At 40.5% G+C, this 18,734-nt stretch overlaps 2 protein-coding genes across 4 annotated transcripts in view; both read left to right on the top strand.

The window, feature by feature from the left end:
• Pnpt1 (polyribonucleotide nucleotidyltransferase 1) overlaps nucleotides 1-2,821 on the top strand; it is a 21,459-nt gene extending 18,638 nt beyond the window's left edge. The window contains exons 14-16 of the mRNA XM_059275259.1: nucleotides 129-144; nucleotides 1,116-1,141; nucleotides 2,194-2,821. Coding sequence (XP_059131242.1) covers nucleotides 129-144; nucleotides 1,116-1,141; nucleotides 2,194-2,352 — 201 coding nt within the window. The 3' untranslated portion in view covers nucleotides 2,353-2,821. The remainder of the gene's footprint in view (nucleotides 1-128; nucleotides 145-1,115; nucleotides 1,142-2,193) is intronic.
• A 7,474-nt stretch (nucleotides 2,822-10,295) lies between these two features.
• Nucleotides 10,296-18,734, top strand: part of Ppp4r3b (protein phosphatase 4 regulatory subunit 3B) — a 57,870-nt gene continuing 49,431 nt past the window's right edge. For 2 of the 3 annotated variants that reach the window (XM_059275213.1, XM_059275214.1), the window contains exons 1-2: nucleotides 10,296-10,531; nucleotides 11,694-11,749. In XM_059275213.1, coding sequence (XP_059131196.1) covers nucleotides 10,390-10,531; nucleotides 11,694-11,749 — 198 coding nt within the window. In that variant the 5' untranslated portion in view covers nucleotides 10,296-10,389. Of the gene's footprint in view, nucleotides 10,532-11,693; nucleotides 11,750-18,734 lie in introns of those variants that run through there. The other variant, XM_059275216.1, reaches the window with a different exon arrangement.

Below are 18,734 nucleotides of genomic sequence, written 5' to 3'. Positions count from 1 at the left end.
CCAAGAATAATAATATATCCTAGAATGTAGTCTGGAGACTCATTTGACACCCTGCTTCAGAGAAAGCATCAGTTCTGTTTGTCAGTACACATTCTTATTGTTTTAACCAAGCTGATCTCTTTTTGTAGAGACACTGGAGTAATGGTAAAGCTGTATCCGAACATGACTGCTGTGCTACTTCATAACACCCAACTTGACCAACGAAAGGTAAAAAGAAGGACACGTGTGTGTGTATGTGTGTGTGTGTGTGTGTGTGTGTGTGTGTGTGGTGACTGTGCATGGTGTGAGTACACATGTGTATGCAGGCATAGGGTGTCCTGCTCTGGGACACCCCATCTTATTCCCTTAAGACTTGGTCTCTCACAACCTGCAGTTTGCCATTCCTCATCTAAGCCGGTGGCCTGCAAGCTCCAAAGATCTTCCCTCTCTTCATCCCCTATAGTACTAGGGTCACAGTCACATGAATAACTATTCCTGGCTTTTTATACAGATGCTGGGGATTTGAACTCAAGTCCTCGTTTTTGTGCGGCAAATGTCCTTATCTTCTGAGCCATCTCCCCAGACCAGACTTGACTTCAGGAAAGGCGCAAAGCTACACAGAGAAACCCTGTCTCGAAAAAACAAAAAAATAACAAGAACAAAAAATAATAATATAAAAATTATGTAAACTGTTGAGAATTGTGTATTTTGCCTAGTAATAGTTTAAGTACACCAGCCACTAATGTTTGTAATGATGAAATGTAAAGAAATTGAACAGCCCTCTTTAAAGGAATGTAGTTTGAATATTCACTTGTACTGCTTCAGTTACTCTTGAAAGGACATTGTTGGCATGCTGAGTGAGCCACGCCCCTAGCCCACATTTCACAGGGCACACTCAATAGACGTTTGAAGGGCTGCACACTGAGGTGGTTATCTACAAATAGTCCGGGTGGTTTTCATTTTCTCCTGACTACTTTTATGTAGTTTTCAACCTTTGTAATTAATAGATTTTATTAGAAAAACAAATATTGCTGTTCACTTGGGGAAAGATGTTCACTTCTGTTGTTACTAGATAATTACATATAACTAATTAACTTTTTTTTTTTTTTTTTTAGATTAAACATCCACTGCCCTAGGATTAGAAGTTGGCCAAGAAATTCAGGTACTTGTGTTCAGTTCTTTAAAGGTGTGAATTTTACTTAAAGTTCCAATTAGTATTTTTGAAGGAATAGAATAAGCACCTTTGGCTTATATTTCTGTACAGTGTTTCTTTTAGAAGTCAAGGTGGCTTAACCAGACTTGCTAAGGATTTAGAATAAGATCCTTTCCCTCAAGGAGATCACAATTTAGCTTTAAAAAAAAAAAATCCACTTTAAAGCTGTGCAGATTGTCATTTGGAAACAGACTTAATAACATGGCTGAAAGCCTTGTCATCTTTTAGCGGTTGAGACTTTGTACTTGACATTAAATTAAATTTTTTAACTTACTAAGAATAATGTTGTTGGGGTCTAGAATTCTGATACTAAAACTGGCCCTGTCTTGTAGTCCTCTATCAGTGAATAGCAGTTGTTGCTGATCTGGGTGTGTTCTGGTTACATCTGAGTAAGGCCATGAGTTTATTCCCATTCCAGGCTCTTATTGTTTAAGCATCTCTGGGTAAAGATGAGGCCCAAGATAACATCCCTCCACATAATGTTTGCTTTACATCAAAGGGGACCTTAAGCCTGTTGCATTTTCCCTTGTTTGTCTTCTTCATGGAAAACTCTACTCTAGTGCAATGGTGCCTGAATCATAGAGACAATACAAAGCCCTATCTGAACTGTGACTTTGGTCTTAAAGTATAGGGACCTAGAAACCATAAAAAGGCACAGTTTTAGAAGACTCTAATTTGAAAACTAAATGTCTGCTCTCTCTCTCTTTTTTTTCCTGTTTGGTGGATTGGTTTGTTTTAGTCAGTAGCTCAGGCTAGCATCGAACTCAAGCCTCTGATGGAGTTGTGGGATTGTAATAGGGCATTATGCTTTGATTCTTCTTTTGTCTTTTTATAACAGCTATTTAACCAGATTGTATTTATTGAGTGTGTCTCTACATATTACTGAGCTGTGCTTTTTAGACACATATAAATATTAATTACTGCCTTATTTGGACAACACAAATTTAAATGTCTTTGAAGTTACATGTCAACTTTAAAGTCAATCTGTTTCTTTAACGTAGGTCAAATATTTTGGCCGTGATCCAGCTGATGGAAGAATGAGGCTTTCTCGAAAAGTACTTCAGTCTCCAGCTATAACTGCTGTCAAGACTCTGAGTGACAGAAGCAGCATTGTAATGGGAGAGCCTGTTCCCCAGTCATCGTCGAACTCTTCCCCTTGACCCCTTTTGGAAATGGTATTCAACAGTGACATTCTGCAAAACAAATTTTAATAGTCCTGTTTAATGTGTAGATTATATATAATTTAAATATAATTATTTGTATTAAAATGCTCATTTCTATAGGAGGACTTTTTTTGTCCCACCACCCAGCTCTTAAATCACAACATGGAGATTTATTATTAATTATGAAACCTTGGCCAATAGCTTGGGCTTGTTTTTAGCTAGCTCTTATAACTTAAATTAATCCATTTCTGTTAAACAGTGTGTTGCCCCACGTTCATTTACCTAATCTACATACCATCCATTCTGCTTTCCTGCTTCCTCCATGTCTCCTCACGACTCCACCCTTCTTCTTCCCAGCATCCTCTGTGCCTGGAAAGCCTGCCTAGCTATTGGCCGTTCAGCTCTTTATTAAACCAATCTGAGTGACACATCTTCACAGTGTACACAAAGATTATTCTACAACACATTTCATGTGCCTTTTTTATTTCAGGAGCAACCTATATTTGCTTATTTTTATTTAGATTATAAATCAATAAATATTTATTATTAAAAGTAAGCTATTTTTATATCTTAGGAAAGATTACCTTTTTGTTCCTGTAATTGTAAACTACTGAAAAATAATAGACCATTTATGCTCTCCTAAGGATCTTTTCCTGTACCTTCTATCTCTTCATATATAGAAATAGCCATTTTCCCTTAGTCATCTTATGGCTCACCTCTGCCCAACAACTGTGCTTGCCTACTCCTACTTTTTTTTTTTTTTTTTTTTTGTTTTTGTTTTTGTTTTTGTTTTTTCGAGACAGGGTTTCTCTGTGTAGCTTTGCGCCTTTCCTGGAACTCACTTGGTAGTCCATGCTGGCCTCCAACTCACAGAGATCCGCCTGGCTCTGCCTCCCGAGTGCTGGGATTAAAGGCGTGCGCCACCACCGCCCGGCGCCTACTCCTACTTAACATACTAGAGCTTGCCATTTTGAAAGCCAGAACCTTTTCTTCCGAGCAATTACACATTTAATTGGCATTGAGGGAGCTAATTTGATTCAATTTTTAATGGTATATCTTTCAGTCACAAAACCATAATATAGTGGTATGAATCTTATAAATGGGATTCTTGCTAGAGTGATTTTTTTTTTTTTTATGGTTTTGGTTTTGGTTTTTCAAGACAGGGTTTCTCTGTGTAGCCCTGGATGTCCTCAAACTTGCTCTGTAGACCAGACTGGCCTCAAAATCACAGAGATCCCAAGTGCTAGGATTAACCATCTCCAACTTTTTTTTTAATTACCTAAATATAAAACATTATGCACCCATCAGGTAACACTAGGTCGTTCTTTGTGTATGTAATTGGCACTGAGTGGATATATATTCTTGGTATAAAAGGTGGGGGAACCAATCAGATTAATGATATAATTTCTAGAAATAACTGTCAAGTTCATTATCATAATTTTTTTTTCTTTAGACAAGGTCTTACTGTGTAGCCTCAGATGGCCTGAAACTGAGATCCACCTGTCTGACCCTAGAGTGCTGCAGTCAAGGCCTGTGCCACCATACCCAGCTGATTGCTGTAATTTAAAACATGCGATTAGTCCACAAAAAGTAAAAACTACATAATTAGACTATCTAACCCTTTTACAAATCTTATAAAAACATATGTGAATTCTTACTCGGGCAGGGCTAATTCATAAGACATTAAATATGTATCTGTCCAAGCCAAAGACTTTTAAGATACATTTATACATAAGTCAACAAACATTATTCTGTGTGAAATAGCATATTAGACAGCATTGATACCCTTTCTAAAATAGTGACAATTAATGGAAAATTAAAGATCAAATTTAATTTCTATATTTGATATACTGTTATATAATAATAGTAACCAACCACCATAATCCTTAGTTTAAGGGACAATAACCATTAGTGGTTGGATTTCAGAATTATAATTTTGTTTTCTTAAATTTGCTCTTATTTTTCAAAGGGACCGTAAACTGCTAATAATTTAAAAAAACTGAAGCCAGTTCTTAGAACTCCAGAGGAGTACCACAGAGTTAAGTGGGCAGCAGAAGCACTTCACCTCTTCTGACCTAAGCAGGATCCTGAATGCATATGGTGTACACATAAATAAATCTTTCTAAAATATTAGAAACAACACTGGAGGCATGGCTGTCAAAGTCAGGAACAAAATAACCACCATTATTCAAAACTCTGGTGGTCTTATCGATGTATGAGATTAAAAGGGGGTGTCAGAAAAACAAAAACATTTGCAGATGATCACCCAAACCACTTATTACAAAACAATTAGGATTTACAAATGAGATGTCAATCATGCTTCATCAGGAAATAGCTGTCTTCTCCAGGAGTCCAAAGCTGCTATGTGAAGAGCTCATCTCACATTTCCAGGCTTTGGAGAGCTAAGCCAGCAGTGAGTCTGTCCCATTCCTGTAGTCCATAATAGGGTTAAATATCTGCTCCCAAAGAGTAAAGTCAATAGTTATAAAGCCCTCTAACTGAACACTTTGAAAACCTAATCCAAAGTATACTCTGACTTCCCAATACCGCATGCTAGCTGATTTTAGTTCCTTCAAGTGTATAATCTACCCTCTTTAACAGGCCCAGCAAGTCCCCATAGATTGTGCTAAGATTTAAACCTAATTACCATTCTCTTCACATTTCTCTTCACAGCTAGAAGAGAAAATCAGAGCAAATATAGTAAAGGACATTTCAAGAGGGAGGGAAGTGCTTGCTTTCACAAGGACTTACGAGCTGCTTCTACAAAGTCTAAGGGTCTAGAGGTGTCTTGAATACCAAAATCCCTAAGGGGCTCTCATGCACGTTTTTTTTTATTAAGAAATATTTTAATCATTCCACATACCAACCACAGATCGCCCCCTTCCCTCCCCAGACCACTCCCCCAATCCCCTCCTCCAAAAAGGTATGGCCTCCCATGGGGAGTCAGCAAAGCATGGTACAGTCAGTTGAGGCAGGTCTAAGCCCCTCCCCCTGCATCAAGGCAGTGTAAGATGTCCCACCATAGGCAATGGGCTCCAAAAAGCCAGTTCATGCACCAGGGATACATCCTATTTCTACTGTCAGGGGACCCTCAAATAGACCAAGCTACACAACTGTCTTGCCTATGCAGAGGTCCCAGTCCAGTCCTATGCAGGCTCCACAGCTGTCGTCCAAAATTGGTGAGTTCCCACTAGCTTGGTTCGGTTGTCTCTGTAGGTTTCCCCATCACAGTCTTGAAGCCCCTTGCTCATATAATCCCTCTTCCTTCTCTTCGACTGGACTTCTGGTGCTTGGCTGTGGCTCTCTGCATCTGTTTCCGTCAGTAACTGGATGATAGCTCTATGATGACAGGATATTCACCAATCTGGATTACCAGGGTAGGCCAGCTCAGGCACCTCATCCACATTTTAAGGCTTCGGGTTTTCCTAGTGAGAGCCTTGATTACATAGCAGAGACTAGGCTGAGCATTCAAATATCTTTATATAGAGCTCCATGACCCTCAAATCCCATGTCTACCCTTAAACTGCAAGAAATAAGTTGAGCTCAAGACTATCCCTTGGGGCCTAGATTTAGCCTCTGAAATACCCTGAATATCTCAATTGCAGTCTCTAAGTATTTCCTCCATATTTTTCAGGTGCCTGAATTTTTGCACAGGCAACATGGTTCCCCTCCTTTAGAATATTTGTATCCCAATAACTAGTGATCAGCATCAGAATGGCCACATTGTGCCAGAGACTACATAAAACCATTTCCAAATCCAATCCTACTGCTTGTTTTCTTAACTTAGTTATATCACCTGTGATGGCTATTCTTGGTTGTCAACTTGATTACATCTGGAACTAACAAAAACCCAACCAGCTGGGTAGGTACATGTGGTGGTCTGAATGAAAATGGACCCCACAGGCTCATAGGGAGTGGCACTATCTGAAAGGATTAGGTGTGGCCATGTTAAGAGGAAGTGTGTCAGTGGGGGTGGGCTTAGGGGTTTTATAAGTTCAAGCTAGGCCCAGTGGCTTAGTCTCCCTGCTGCCTATGTATCAAGATGTACAACTCTCAGCTACCTCTCCAGCACCATGTCTGCCTGTGCACTGCCATGCTTCCTGCCATGATGAAAATGGACTGAATCTCTGAACTATAAGCCAGCCCCAATTAAATGTTTTCCCCTATAAGAGTTGTGGTCATGGTGCCTTTTCACAGCAATAAAACCCTAAGACAGTATACGTAGGTACAGAGGGATTTTTTTCTTAATTAAATCATTTGAAGTGGGAAGACCCACATTTAATCTAGATCTTTTGAGGTGTGAAGATTCACCTTTAATCTGGGCCACACCTGCTGGTAGCCTATGTAAAGGACATAGAAGAAGGAAAGTTGCTTTTTTTGCCTCCATGTTCCTGCTCTTGCTTTCACTGACAAGTCCAGTCCTTCTCTGGACCCTACTTCTTTGTGATTCTGGCATATATGGAAGACCAGCTGAGACATCCAGCCTTGTGGACTTGAACTACTAGATTCTTAGACCTTCCATTGGTATATAGCCATTATGGGACTAGCTGGCCCACACTCTGTAAGCGCATGCGTGCGTGCGTGTGTGTGTGTGTGTGTGTGTGTGTGTGTGTGTGTGTGTGTGTAAACCCCCCCTTCCCATCAGTTATGTTTCTCTAGAGAATCCTGACCTTTGTCAGTTCTTGTCCTCAGAGAAGCAAAAGGGATTACGGTTAGCTTCCATATTTGAGTTTTGCATACATGCATTTGACCAACCTCTTTTTTTTTTTAAATCCAAAAATGCCTGTCAGGCAGGGGAAATGTCTCTGGGTAAAAGTGCTTGCCACCAGGACAGACAACCTGAGCTCCATTTCCAGGACCCACGTGATGAAAGAAGGGCAGTGACTTCCACAACATGTTGTGGCAAAGCCCCTCCCCTCACCAAATAAATAAATGTCATTTTTTAAAAAGCCTTTATGGCACTGATGTTTCAACAGTTAAGAACTCTTGCAGCGGGCCGGGCGGTGGTAGCGCATGCCTTTAATCCCAGCACTCGGGAGGCAGAGCCAGGCGGATCTCTGTGAGTTCGAGGCCAGCCTGGGCTACCAAGTGAGTCCCAGGAAAGGCGCAAAGCTACACAGAGAAACCCTGTCTCGAAAAACCAAAAAAAAAAAAAAAAAAAAAAGGGTTAAGGGGGGCTGGAGGGTTGGCTCAGAGGTTAAGAGCACTGACTGCTCTTCCAGAGGTCCTGAGTTCAATTCCCAGCAACCACATGGTGGCTCACAACCATCTGTAATGAGATCTGGTGCCTTCTTCTGGCCTGCAGGCAGAACACTGTATACATAATAAATAAATAAATTTAAAAAAAAAAAAAAAAACTCTTGCAGCGGACCAGCATTCAGTACCCAGAACCCACATCAGGCTGCTCACAACTGTCTATAACTTCAGTTACATAGCATCCAACACCTTCAGGTTCTCTAAGGATACCTGAACTCATATGCACACACCCACACACATTCATGCACATAATGGTTAAAATACTTTAAAAAGGCCTTTATGTTAAACATATATTTTTGTTCATTATTCATCCTCTAAACAATCCAGTATAACAAGTAGCATTTGTATTGAAATAGGTATTATAATCCAGAGATGATGAAAATTATTCTACAGGACCTGATAGGTTATAAGCAAAACATACACCATTTGATATAAGGGACTTTGAATACAGAATTTGGTATTGATATTGAGTCCTGGAATCAATTATTCAAGTCACCAAGAGACTACTACACTACACACACACACACACACACACACACACACACACACACACACACGCATATGAAAAACTTTCTTTAAAATAAACCATGAAACCTAATGGAAAAGAAAAATGTTCAAAAATTATTTAATATTTCAAGATAGTGATAGTCGCATTAAACCAAGTATGTAACTCTATAGGCCACACACCAAAAGCGGGCCCCATTCTAGCATCACACACGTGTGAGGGGGCTCTAATGGGGAGTGATGTAGTCAGTGTTTCCTGGAGAAAAACTCAACAGCAGGAAGCAGGAGCTGGAGACCTTGCATTGCCAAGTTTCTCTGTCCTTTCATTTATTTTTATTTATTTTATTTTATTTTTTTTATTTTTTTGGTTTTTTTCGAGACAGGATTTCTCCGTGTAGCTTTGTGCCTTTCCTGGAACTCACTCTGTAGACCAGGCTGGCCTCGAACTCACAGAGATCCGCCTGGCTCTGCCTCCCGAGTGCTGGGATTAAAGGCGTGCGCCACCACCGCCTGTCATTTATTTTTTTATGTATTACTTATAAAAAACAAAGGACATCGGGGGCTCGGTTGGACTAGAACTTTTTGGGGTAAATCTCTGATGCTGTCTTGAAAAAGACTGTTAGAGAAGGCGTGGTTATGGTGCAGTGCTTTCAGACTAGAGCATGCATTGGGCTCTGCACTGTAGATTCCTGCTCTATCCTTCTGTCCCCGCATCTAGAAGTATTAACGGAGCCAAAAACACTACAGAAAATGCTCTGGGAACCCTGATAGTCCCTGTCATAAAGGCTAAATGGACTTCCAGAATCTGTCCAGTGGTCTTGCCAAGGCCTTTCTCCTGAGGAACGGGCAATCGAAAGATGCTTAGAAATAACCCTGGGAGTATCCTCTAACATTGGGGGGAAAATGGCCTATGGAAAGCTTTCAATGGCCTTTCCAAAATAAATAATATTTTCCCGAGCTCAATGTACATTTTGTCCATATAAGTCACAGCAATGCCCAGCACACATGGATAACTGAAGTCCCGCTATATACCGTAGGCTGGCCCGGCCCTCTCAGACCCTCCCGTCTCAGCGTTCCCAAGTGCAGTCATTACAGGCAGGTAGAACGCCAGGCTCTATATTGAGAAAAGCAATTATAAATCAAATTTTGAAATTATTTTTAATCAAGCGCCTACTGTACACAAGATCCACCTTTCAGCGTACTGGTGAAGTGTTCACACCTAACCAATCTCAAGTGTGGTGATGACTACAACTCCCAAAATACACCGCGGGGTCAGCATGTGCACTTATCCCACGGTTTTCAGGTCAGAGCCGAGAGGGGGCCGAGCTCAAGGGCCGTATCGAGAACGGAGAGGCGGCTAGAACCACGCGATGAGCCGCGAGCGTCGCACCCGAGGGGCGGCGGCTGCACCCGCGCGGGCCTCGCCTCCAGCTCCGCACCTCGATGGCCGGCAGTGCGAGACCACCGGCGGTAGAACGCTTCTGTGGACGCCACAGTCGCCCGCGGCTCACGGTGGCCATGGGACACCGTGTGGTGAAGGGGCCGACCCCGGCTTCGGCTCAGTCCCGTCCGAGCACTCGGACTCCTCAGCCCGCCTCTGCTCTTAGAGCAAGCCAGAGCCGACAACCCGCCACGTGCCCAGCACCCACCCTACAAACCCCCAGGAACAACTCAGCAACCCCGCCGCTCCGGCCACCGTCTACAGAAAACCTCGCGAGAACTCCCCGCCCAGCTGAGATTCCCGAGCCAGGAGGCGGGCCGAAAGAGGAGGAAGTCCCTCCTGGGCCTGCTCGCCTCCGTCGCGTAGTTCTCGCGAGAGCGCCAGGTTTGGCTTTCCGGAAGTGTGTTCGGAGGTAGCGGTGCTGTGCTTTGGACTGGTCGGCCACCGTAGCCCCTGCGAGGACAGCCCGTGCGAACCTGCTGGAAGAGGAAGAGAAAGGCAGCGAGAGTCGGGTTACAAGATGGCGGATCTGTGGTAGTTACCGCGGCGGGCGGCGGCAGCGAGAGAGCGAGCGTGTTCTGGGGAGCAAAGGGAAGGCGCGGAGGTTGTGCGCAGGGGTGAAGGGAGGGGAACGGAGGGCACGAGCGGAGGGCCCTCATGGCTCTTGTCACTGCTGCTCGCGGCTAGACCTTAGGAGCCATGGTAAACTCGGGCCTCTCCAGAGCCGCCGCCGCCGCCGCCGCCGCCGCCGCCGCCGCCGCCGGCTCTCAAGAGTGAGGGGTACCGGCGAGGTAGCGAGGAGGCGGCGGCCGGAGCGGGGGCCAGCAGCCGCCATGTCGGACACACGGCGGCGAGTGAAGGTCTACACCCTGAACGAAGACCGGCAATGGGACGACCGAGGCACCGGGCACGTCTCCTCCACCTACGTCGAGGAGCTCAAGGGGATGTCGCTGCTGGTTCGCGCCGAGTCGGACGGTAAGGTTATCGGGACGCTGCCATAGAGGAGAGTGCCTGCGGGCCGGCGCTGCCCCGGACAGCGCGCTGGACAAACTGCAGGGCCTGGAGTTACTCTCCGTCAGACGTGGGCTCCCGGTTCCTCCGCCTCCATCCCTATTAAGGATTTGACTCCTTCCCCTCCAATCCCTGCCTGGTTGTTGAGGTTTAGAATGGAAGAGTGGGAAGTCGGTAGGAGACCAGATAGGAATCTCGCCCGTGAGATGACACCCACTACCCGCTTTATGTACGGTCTTGTCGTTTGTGTGTCTAGTATAAAAGGGTTAGTGGAACTGTTCTGAGTGTCTTATAAACAGGTTTCAGTTGTTGCAGTCGACAAGTACTGAGGAAAACTAAAACGGACTCTTTCTTGGAGTTAGTACAGACTGTTGCCACGATACAAACACGGGCACATACGTCTTTACTTTTTGATCCCTCCAGGTTGCCTTTATAGAAGGGTGGAAAAAGTTCCACCCTTCTGTAAAGGGTTCCACAGTCTCAGCAAGTTAGAAAACTAAAGCAGACACTTTGAAGTTGTGTATGTTGATTGCAGAATTCATAGAAAGCATTTTAATATTAAAAACTGACAGCCATAATTGAAACAGCTATTATCTGTACTTAAGAACTGCCCAATTGGAGCAACTGATATATGTAGGTAATAGAATAACAATCTTAGATTTATTTTCGGCAATGTTGTACTAATGCAGAGTCCCTTTATTAGTCAAAGGCATTTATTTCTACATTATGAGTTTTTTTGATGTTGTTCATTGTCATAGGAGAGGGATAAGTGTAATTTGTATAGTAAGTCTCTCCAAGGTCCTTGTAATTTGTTGTGTTAGACAGGAAATGCAATGAAACAGCTTTTGTTAAAGTTAGTCTTCAAATGGTCAGTTAGACCCTAAAAGTTTTATTTTAGTTTTCTCATAGTCTGAATATTGGTTTCACATAAATTTTTTCCCTTTAAAGACATGGAGATGGTAAATATGTGGCCTAGATCTGGGGAGAAAATATAAATTAAAATACATTTTATAGTTTCAGATGTTCAGCTAGTGAGAAGACATGAAACATTTGTAAGATGTGTGCTATTGATGAAGGCTTTATAATTTGAGACTTACATCCTTTTTTTTTTTTTAAACTCTTTCAGGATCTCTACTCTTGGAGTCAAAGATAAATCCAAATACTGCATATCAGAAACAGCAGGCAAGTAGTTGTTAATCTTTAAATTGAAAGACTGAATCTGTCATCCTAAAGTAGTAATCTGACAAAGATGGAAATATTTTCCATACGAGAAAAAAAGCTTGGTAACTAAAGTTAGAGACTATATGTATTTACCTTTCAGGTTGGTAGAGTTGAAGACTGATTGGCGGTTTAAAATTGTTTTTTAATTTAGCCACTGTTTGTATTAGAAAACAATGTATTCTTTGGTCTTGTTTAAAGTAAGCCAAGTCTCTGCTATATGCTCTGCACTGAAATATTTGTTCTGAATCACATTTGAAAGAAATGGCTTAAAAGAAGGTTCAAACTCCTCAGTTACCACCATTAAGAAAAAAATTCAACCGTGGTAGGGCATACCTTTAATTCCACCACTTGGGAGGCAGAGACAGGTAGATCTCTGAATTTGAAAACAGCCTGGTCTACAAAGCAAGTTCCAGGACAGCCAGGGCTACATAGAAAAACCAAAATTAGGAGCTAGAGAGATGGCTCAGCGGTTAAGAGCACTGACTGCTCTTCCAGAGGACCCAGGTTCAATTCCCAAGCACCCACATGGCAGCTCACACCTGTCTATAACTCCAGTTCCGGGCAACCTGACACCCTCACACAGACATACATGCAGGGAAAACACCAATGCACATAAAATAAAAAAGAAAAAGAAAGAAAAACCGAAATCAAAGGGGGATTCTTTTAAAGCAAGGAAAGCCTGTGTGTGGTGTGAAATTGGAGCCTATTAAGGTTTTTTTTAAGTAGCGTTTAAGTTCTGCTTTAAATTGTATGTGTATTTTTTAATAAAATTTATTGATACTCTATAAATATACTGGTAATTAATGTAACATTTTCTCTTAATATTCTTTATCACTTTGGAAAAGGAAATCTGTGTTGTTTTAGTTTTCCTAATTAGTTAACATGAAGATGATTGATAGCACTGAGTCATCTTTTATTTGTGAATGTTTTCATTTTTATTATGAAATATTATCAAAATTGAATAGTGTAGAGTAATATAATGGGCTCTGTTGTAGCACCATCAGATTTACCAATATTAACATATTATATCCTTTTCAGTCTTTTTGTAATGTTTAATATGAGTAGAGGTAAAAAAAAAAAAATCTGCTTTGTATCTATCTCATTTTATCCATTCTCTATTCCCCCTGTGATAACTCTGTACTAAAATTGCTGTGTATTCTTTCCATGCATGCTTTTATGCCTTTCCTGCATATGTCTTTTGTGTGTTTTTAAATTTTTACACTATTGATACCATACTTCTACATGTATTCTGAAATTTGTATTTTCACACTTTTTGGAAGATTTGTGTTATTGTAGGTAGATTCTAAAAATGCTGTATTATATTCTGATGAATTGATATATATCAATGAGACATTTGGATTATTTCCTCTGTGTGTGTGTGTGTGCGCGCGCGCGCGCGCATGTGGTATGTAAAGTCACAGTGACAGACTTTGTAAGGAAAAGAAAAATTATTTTAGGTTCATAATTATAGCATCAACTCTACCTTCAAGGTCTATGAAAATTTGGATGCTATAAACACTTCACATAAGAAATAAAATTACATTTATTGCAAAGTTTATTAATAGTAAAAATTTTAATGTAAATAATTATGCATGCAGTACATTCTTAGTTCCTTGAAATATTTTAGTATTCAACTGGTAGCTTTTTTTCCTCTTAGACAATTTTTATATGTGTCTGTCTTTTGGTGAATAATTCAATTAAAACATTTGTCTTGAATATTTGAATGTTTCTCTGTATCTTAGATATGTTTAAGGAAATTTAAATAAATGTGATTTTTAACTCAACTAGGCTGATAGTTAGTTATCTGTGTTTGCATGGAGTTTTAGCTACTTGTGAGCTTTTGCTTGTTTGTGGAGAAATACTAATATTTTGCCACCTTCTTTCTCCTACCTATATGAATATAAAATGATAAGGACATTGCTAAGTGTGACTCCTAAGTCATGAGCAGTTCCCTACACATTTAGTTGTAATAACAATTCTTAACTTGTGTAAGTGATCTTTTAGCTACTATTACTATTGAAAAGATCATATTAGCCAGATGGCGGTGGCGCACGCCTTTAATCCCAGCACTCAGGAGGCAGAGCCAGGTGGATCTCTGTGAGTTCGAGGCCAGCCTGGTCTATAGAGCGAGATCCAGGACAGGCACCGAAATTATACAGAGAAACCTTGTCTCGAAGAGGAAAAAAAAAAGAAAAGAAAAGATCATATTTATAAAACAGTTCTCTATCACTTAAAAAATGTGCAATGGTTCTTTTAATACTTAAGAATTTTGAAGCATACTTTCATGTATAATGTTACTATCTAGAAAACTAGTTCCAGATAAATGGGAGTTTTTAAATACACTTAAGTATGCAAAGCATTGGAGAAAATGAATTTTAAAGATTTATAACCTGGCAGTGGTGGCACACGCCTTTAATCCCAGCACTCCGGAGGCACAGCCAGGTGGATCTTTGTGAGTTCGAGGCCAGGCTGGTCTTCAGAGCAAGATCCAGGAAAGGCGCAAAGCTACACAGAGAAACCCTGTCTCGAGGAAAAAAAAAAAAAAGATTTATGGCATCTGAAAATGTTTTCTATAACCAGTCACATTTAAGTAATGTATTTCAAGGCTGCATATCTTTATGACATTTTCATATACATCCCCTACATGGACACACATACATCACTCTAAGAGTTGTAAGAGAATTCTTTGGTAATGAAAGGAATATGGAAAAGCATTGTGTGAATACAGGAGTGAAAACATGTGAGTGGAGTCACCTGTTTTATTTTCTTTAATCCTTTTTAAATTGGGAGGACCTTTCTAGTGGAAGTCATAGAGCCATTTGAAGTTAAATTTAGTTTCTTTGTAATACGTGCAGTTTTTTCCGATTTTAACCGAAGTCTTGCTCAGGTTGCACTTTTTACCAGGTTACACAAATTGGAATTTTAATACATTATTTTTATGTTTACTAGAATTATCACATTATCAACATTTGAGATTTTAAAGATTATTCTAGAAAGTTACTTCCAAAATTAAAAAAAAATGTTATTCATACATGGGTTTTTAATTAAAAACATGAGCAAATGGCTTGTTTATAGAATATTTTGCTATATTAAAATATGTTGAATAAATTCAGAAATAATTATTTAATATTCACAGTTACAGTTCTAAAATTATCCAACTGCTTAATTGTTTGCTCAGAATACATTGGTTTCCCTTTCCCAAAAGCAAAGTACTGGATTAATGGGCTTGCTTAAAATGTATTAGAATAAGTAGTTGTCAAATAACTGAATAGCAGAAGGCTATCAGTGATTCACAGTACTTCCTACCATGTCTAATACTGAAAAAGGTGATAGATGGAAAGGAGATGTATTTCCTTAATACACTGACACATTAGAAAGAAAAGAAAATGTTTATGCAGTACAGCATGAAACAAAGTGTCTGATATAGGTTTCAGATTTTAGTTACTTAAAAATCAATCCTGCTGATCTTGACTAAATCAGAAGTCAAAATCATAGTATTCTTATATAAATTCATATTTAACATAGTTTTGTGCTCATGAGTCCTCACCCTGGTGAAACAATAGAATAATAAGATACCTAATAAATTTTTTAGCCTAGACCTCAGTGAAAATGCATGAAAGCATTTCCTATGGAGGCAGCTGAGGTACAGAAAGGTGATGGATGAGAATGTAAAACAGGTATATTACAACGCGAAATATTATAAACAGCAAACTTGTATTCCACAGGTGTGGGCAGTAGAAAATTAGAGACAGGAGAAGGTGTTAGAGGCTGGAATCTATAAGAACTTCATTCTTGGTGGAGATGGTAGTTGCTGAAATCAATAATATACCTGCTTGAATTGCAGTCTATTCACAGAAGTTTTTGTTTGTTTGTTTTTTATTTGAGAGTTTGGTGTACCAAACAAGAGTGGGCCATTATCAATTCTTATTGGAGACCTAAAATGATGAAAGTGATACTGTGTTTAAGGAAACCAGTGGACAGCAACATGAGTAATAGACGAGAGGAGCATGGTGGAACAAAAAAGCTTTGGGTGGGAAAACCTTTTGGAATAATTGTGATTCAAGAAATGAAAATCTGGTAAATAGACTTGAAGCAGAACTCTGGTATGTTTTCAAGGAACTACTAGAGGACATGGTGAAGGATTGGCCATCAAAAAAGAAATCAGGCTGCTGCCTGCTGATTGCTTTGTGTTTTTATTATTATTTAGTGTTTTGGGCCAGAAAGTGAGGGTTCTTTCCAGAAAGTGAGACATTGAACAGGCTTGCATTCTTTTAGTGTGAGGCTTGGTTATTAAATAAATCTTTTTTATGTTCAGTGTGTTGACATGGGTAATTAAAAATGAGTATTTGTTTGAAGTCTCTCCTACCTCTAGTCCATGTGGTTTGTATTGCTAACAGTCATTACCATTTTCTTTCTTTGTTTTTGTGGTTGGTTGGTTGGTTGGTTGGTTGGTTGGTTGGTTTTTGAAATATGGTCTCACTCTGTAGCCTTGGCTGTCCTGGAACTCACTGTGTAGACTGAGCTGGCCTCAAACTCGTAGAGATAGGTCTGCCTCTGTCTCCCAAGTGCTGGGATTAAACGTGTGAGCCACCATGTCAATCACCTTCCCATTTTCTTATAGTCCATAGTCTTCCAATGATGCATATGTAAACAGGCATGTGTAGGCATACTCTCCCTTTCATAGGCACACTTGACAGCATTTTGTATGCTGTTCTGGGCCTTTCGTTTTGTTTTTTTAAACTTGTGAAGTAAATGTAGTCTTATTTATTTCACTTACTGATTTTTATCTTCGTGTATATATTGTAAATAAGTCTTAATATTAAGCATCTGGAGCTAGTGGAAGGGTTTGAGTTAGTAAAGCAGATCCTCTCTAAGAATCATAAAATGAACTTTTTGCTCCAGCAAGGGACCACCCCCTTGGTAGACAGAAATTATGAACAAAGCTTAAGTCAGCTTTGTTGAACTGCCCACAGTATTCATTGGCTCAGTAATTAGTAGGGTGTTGTTTACAGGCTGCTCCTAATCTTCTTTAGGGTTGTTTTGTTTTTTAAATTAAGTTTGAAATTTTTTGAAGAAGTAGCTTGGTTTTGGTTCTGTTTGTGGTGTGTGTGTGTGTGTGTGTGTGTGTGTGTGTGTGTGTGTGTGGAGGGGGGTTGTCAAATCCAGTACCTTGCACATGTTAAGTAAGCACTCTGCCATTGACCTACTTCCCAGTCCTTGGAAGAGTTTTTAGATTACCTGGCAGGGGCGCTACCATGATCACAGAGGTGGTTTTCTCAGGATGAGGCTAATCCATTGCACTCCAAATGTGCTGACCCCTGCGGTTTCCCCAAATGTGATAAAGGGGACTTGGTTTGTACTCTTGCCTGAAACAAACTAACAAAAAAAATGACATGATCCAAAATACATTATATCAGTCTTCAGATGTTGGTGAAAGGTAATAAATGAAAGAATATTTGGGGTTGGGATCACTCTGTAGTCCAAGCAGGCAGTTGATTAAGGAGACGTGGAGATGTTGAAAGAGACAGATGAGTTTAAACGAATTTATTTATTTATTTTATGTGTGTGTTTTGCCTGCACCTGCAGAGGCCAGAAGAGGGCATCAGATCCTCTTGGGGTTGTAAGCTGCCATGTGGGTGCTGGAAATTGAACTGGGGTCCTCTGGAAGAGCAGCCAGTGTAATGTCTCTCTAACCTCTAAAAGGTTTTTTTTTTGTTTTAAGGTCTTAAAGGTTTTTACTTTTATGTACAAGATTAGCACAATCTTTTCTACTGGGTAGATGGCCTTGAATAATCCCACTCAAAGAAGTCAATTCCCTACATGGAGAAATGGCTCAGGACAAATTATAGAAATGATACCTGAAAGGATAGTTTTCCTAAGTGGATTTTGAGGGTAGAGTTGAAAGAGCTGTTGAAGGATTAGGCCCAGATAATAAGAAGAAAAAGGCTGGGCTGAGGAATCAAGTCCAGGGTCTCATACAGGCTAAGCCAGTTCTGTGCTATTGAGTTGCACCCTGAGCCAGGTATTTTTGTTATTTCTTTGAGTTTTTGCTAGGCAAAAGCTTTACCTTTGAATGATATCTCAAACCCATTTTTAGCTTTTAGCTTTGGGACAAAGACTTGCTAAGTTGCCAGGACTGACCTTAAACTCATTGTGGAACCCAGGCAGACCTTCACCTTGCAATTATCCTGCCTCCTACTCCTCAGTAACTGCAGTTACAGGTATGTGCCAACAGGCCCAGTTGTTGTAGTTGCTTTAATTGAAAAAAACATAATAGTTCAATAAAATTTAGAATATTGGCTTCAAAGTTAGTTATGTGGGGAATAGAATACTGAGTGTATAAAAAAGTTTTCTTGCAGATTGTGGCAGTCAACAACTTTACTTCCAGCACTTGGGAAGCAATGGCAAATGGCATGCAAAGGTGTGTTGAGACCAGCCTGGTCTACCTACTGAGCTTCAGGCCATCCAGAGCCACACAAACCCCTGTTTCTCAATAAAAACAAAAGCAAAAACCAAGAAAAGGAAAGGAAAGAAATTGATGATGTAAGGGCACTCAATTACTTTAGTTCAGGTTTTGTTGTTTTACCTGCACATATTTTTTAGGAAGTCAGAGTCAGAATGATTTGGGCCTTAGATACCTGCATAACCAATTTGGATTTTATTCTGTAGTTGTAGTGGTAATCCAAAATTACCACTGAATTTGAAGCATGAGGAGTTTAAAGAGTTTTTGTTTATTTTTTAATTGGGGGTGGGAGGCAGGCAAGGGCATGTGCCCATGAGTGCAGGTGATCGATCAGAGGCCAGAAGTATTGGATCCCTCTGGAGCTGGAGTTACAGGTGGCTGTGAGCTGCCCAACTTAGGTGGTGGGCACCAAACTCGGGTCTATGCTCTTAACCACAAAGCCATCTCTCTTGCTCTACATGTGGATTTTAAAAGAAACCTGCC

This window comes from Peromyscus eremicus, chromosome 10 (assembly GCF_949786415.1).
Source record: "Peromyscus eremicus chromosome 10, PerEre_H2_v1, whole genome shotgun sequence".
Lineage (NCBI taxonomy): Eukaryota > Metazoa > Chordata > Mammalia > Rodentia > Cricetidae > Peromyscus > Peromyscus eremicus.
The sequence above is the reverse complement of the archived record's forward strand: the minus strand, read 5'-3'. Positions and strand labels throughout refer to the sequence as shown.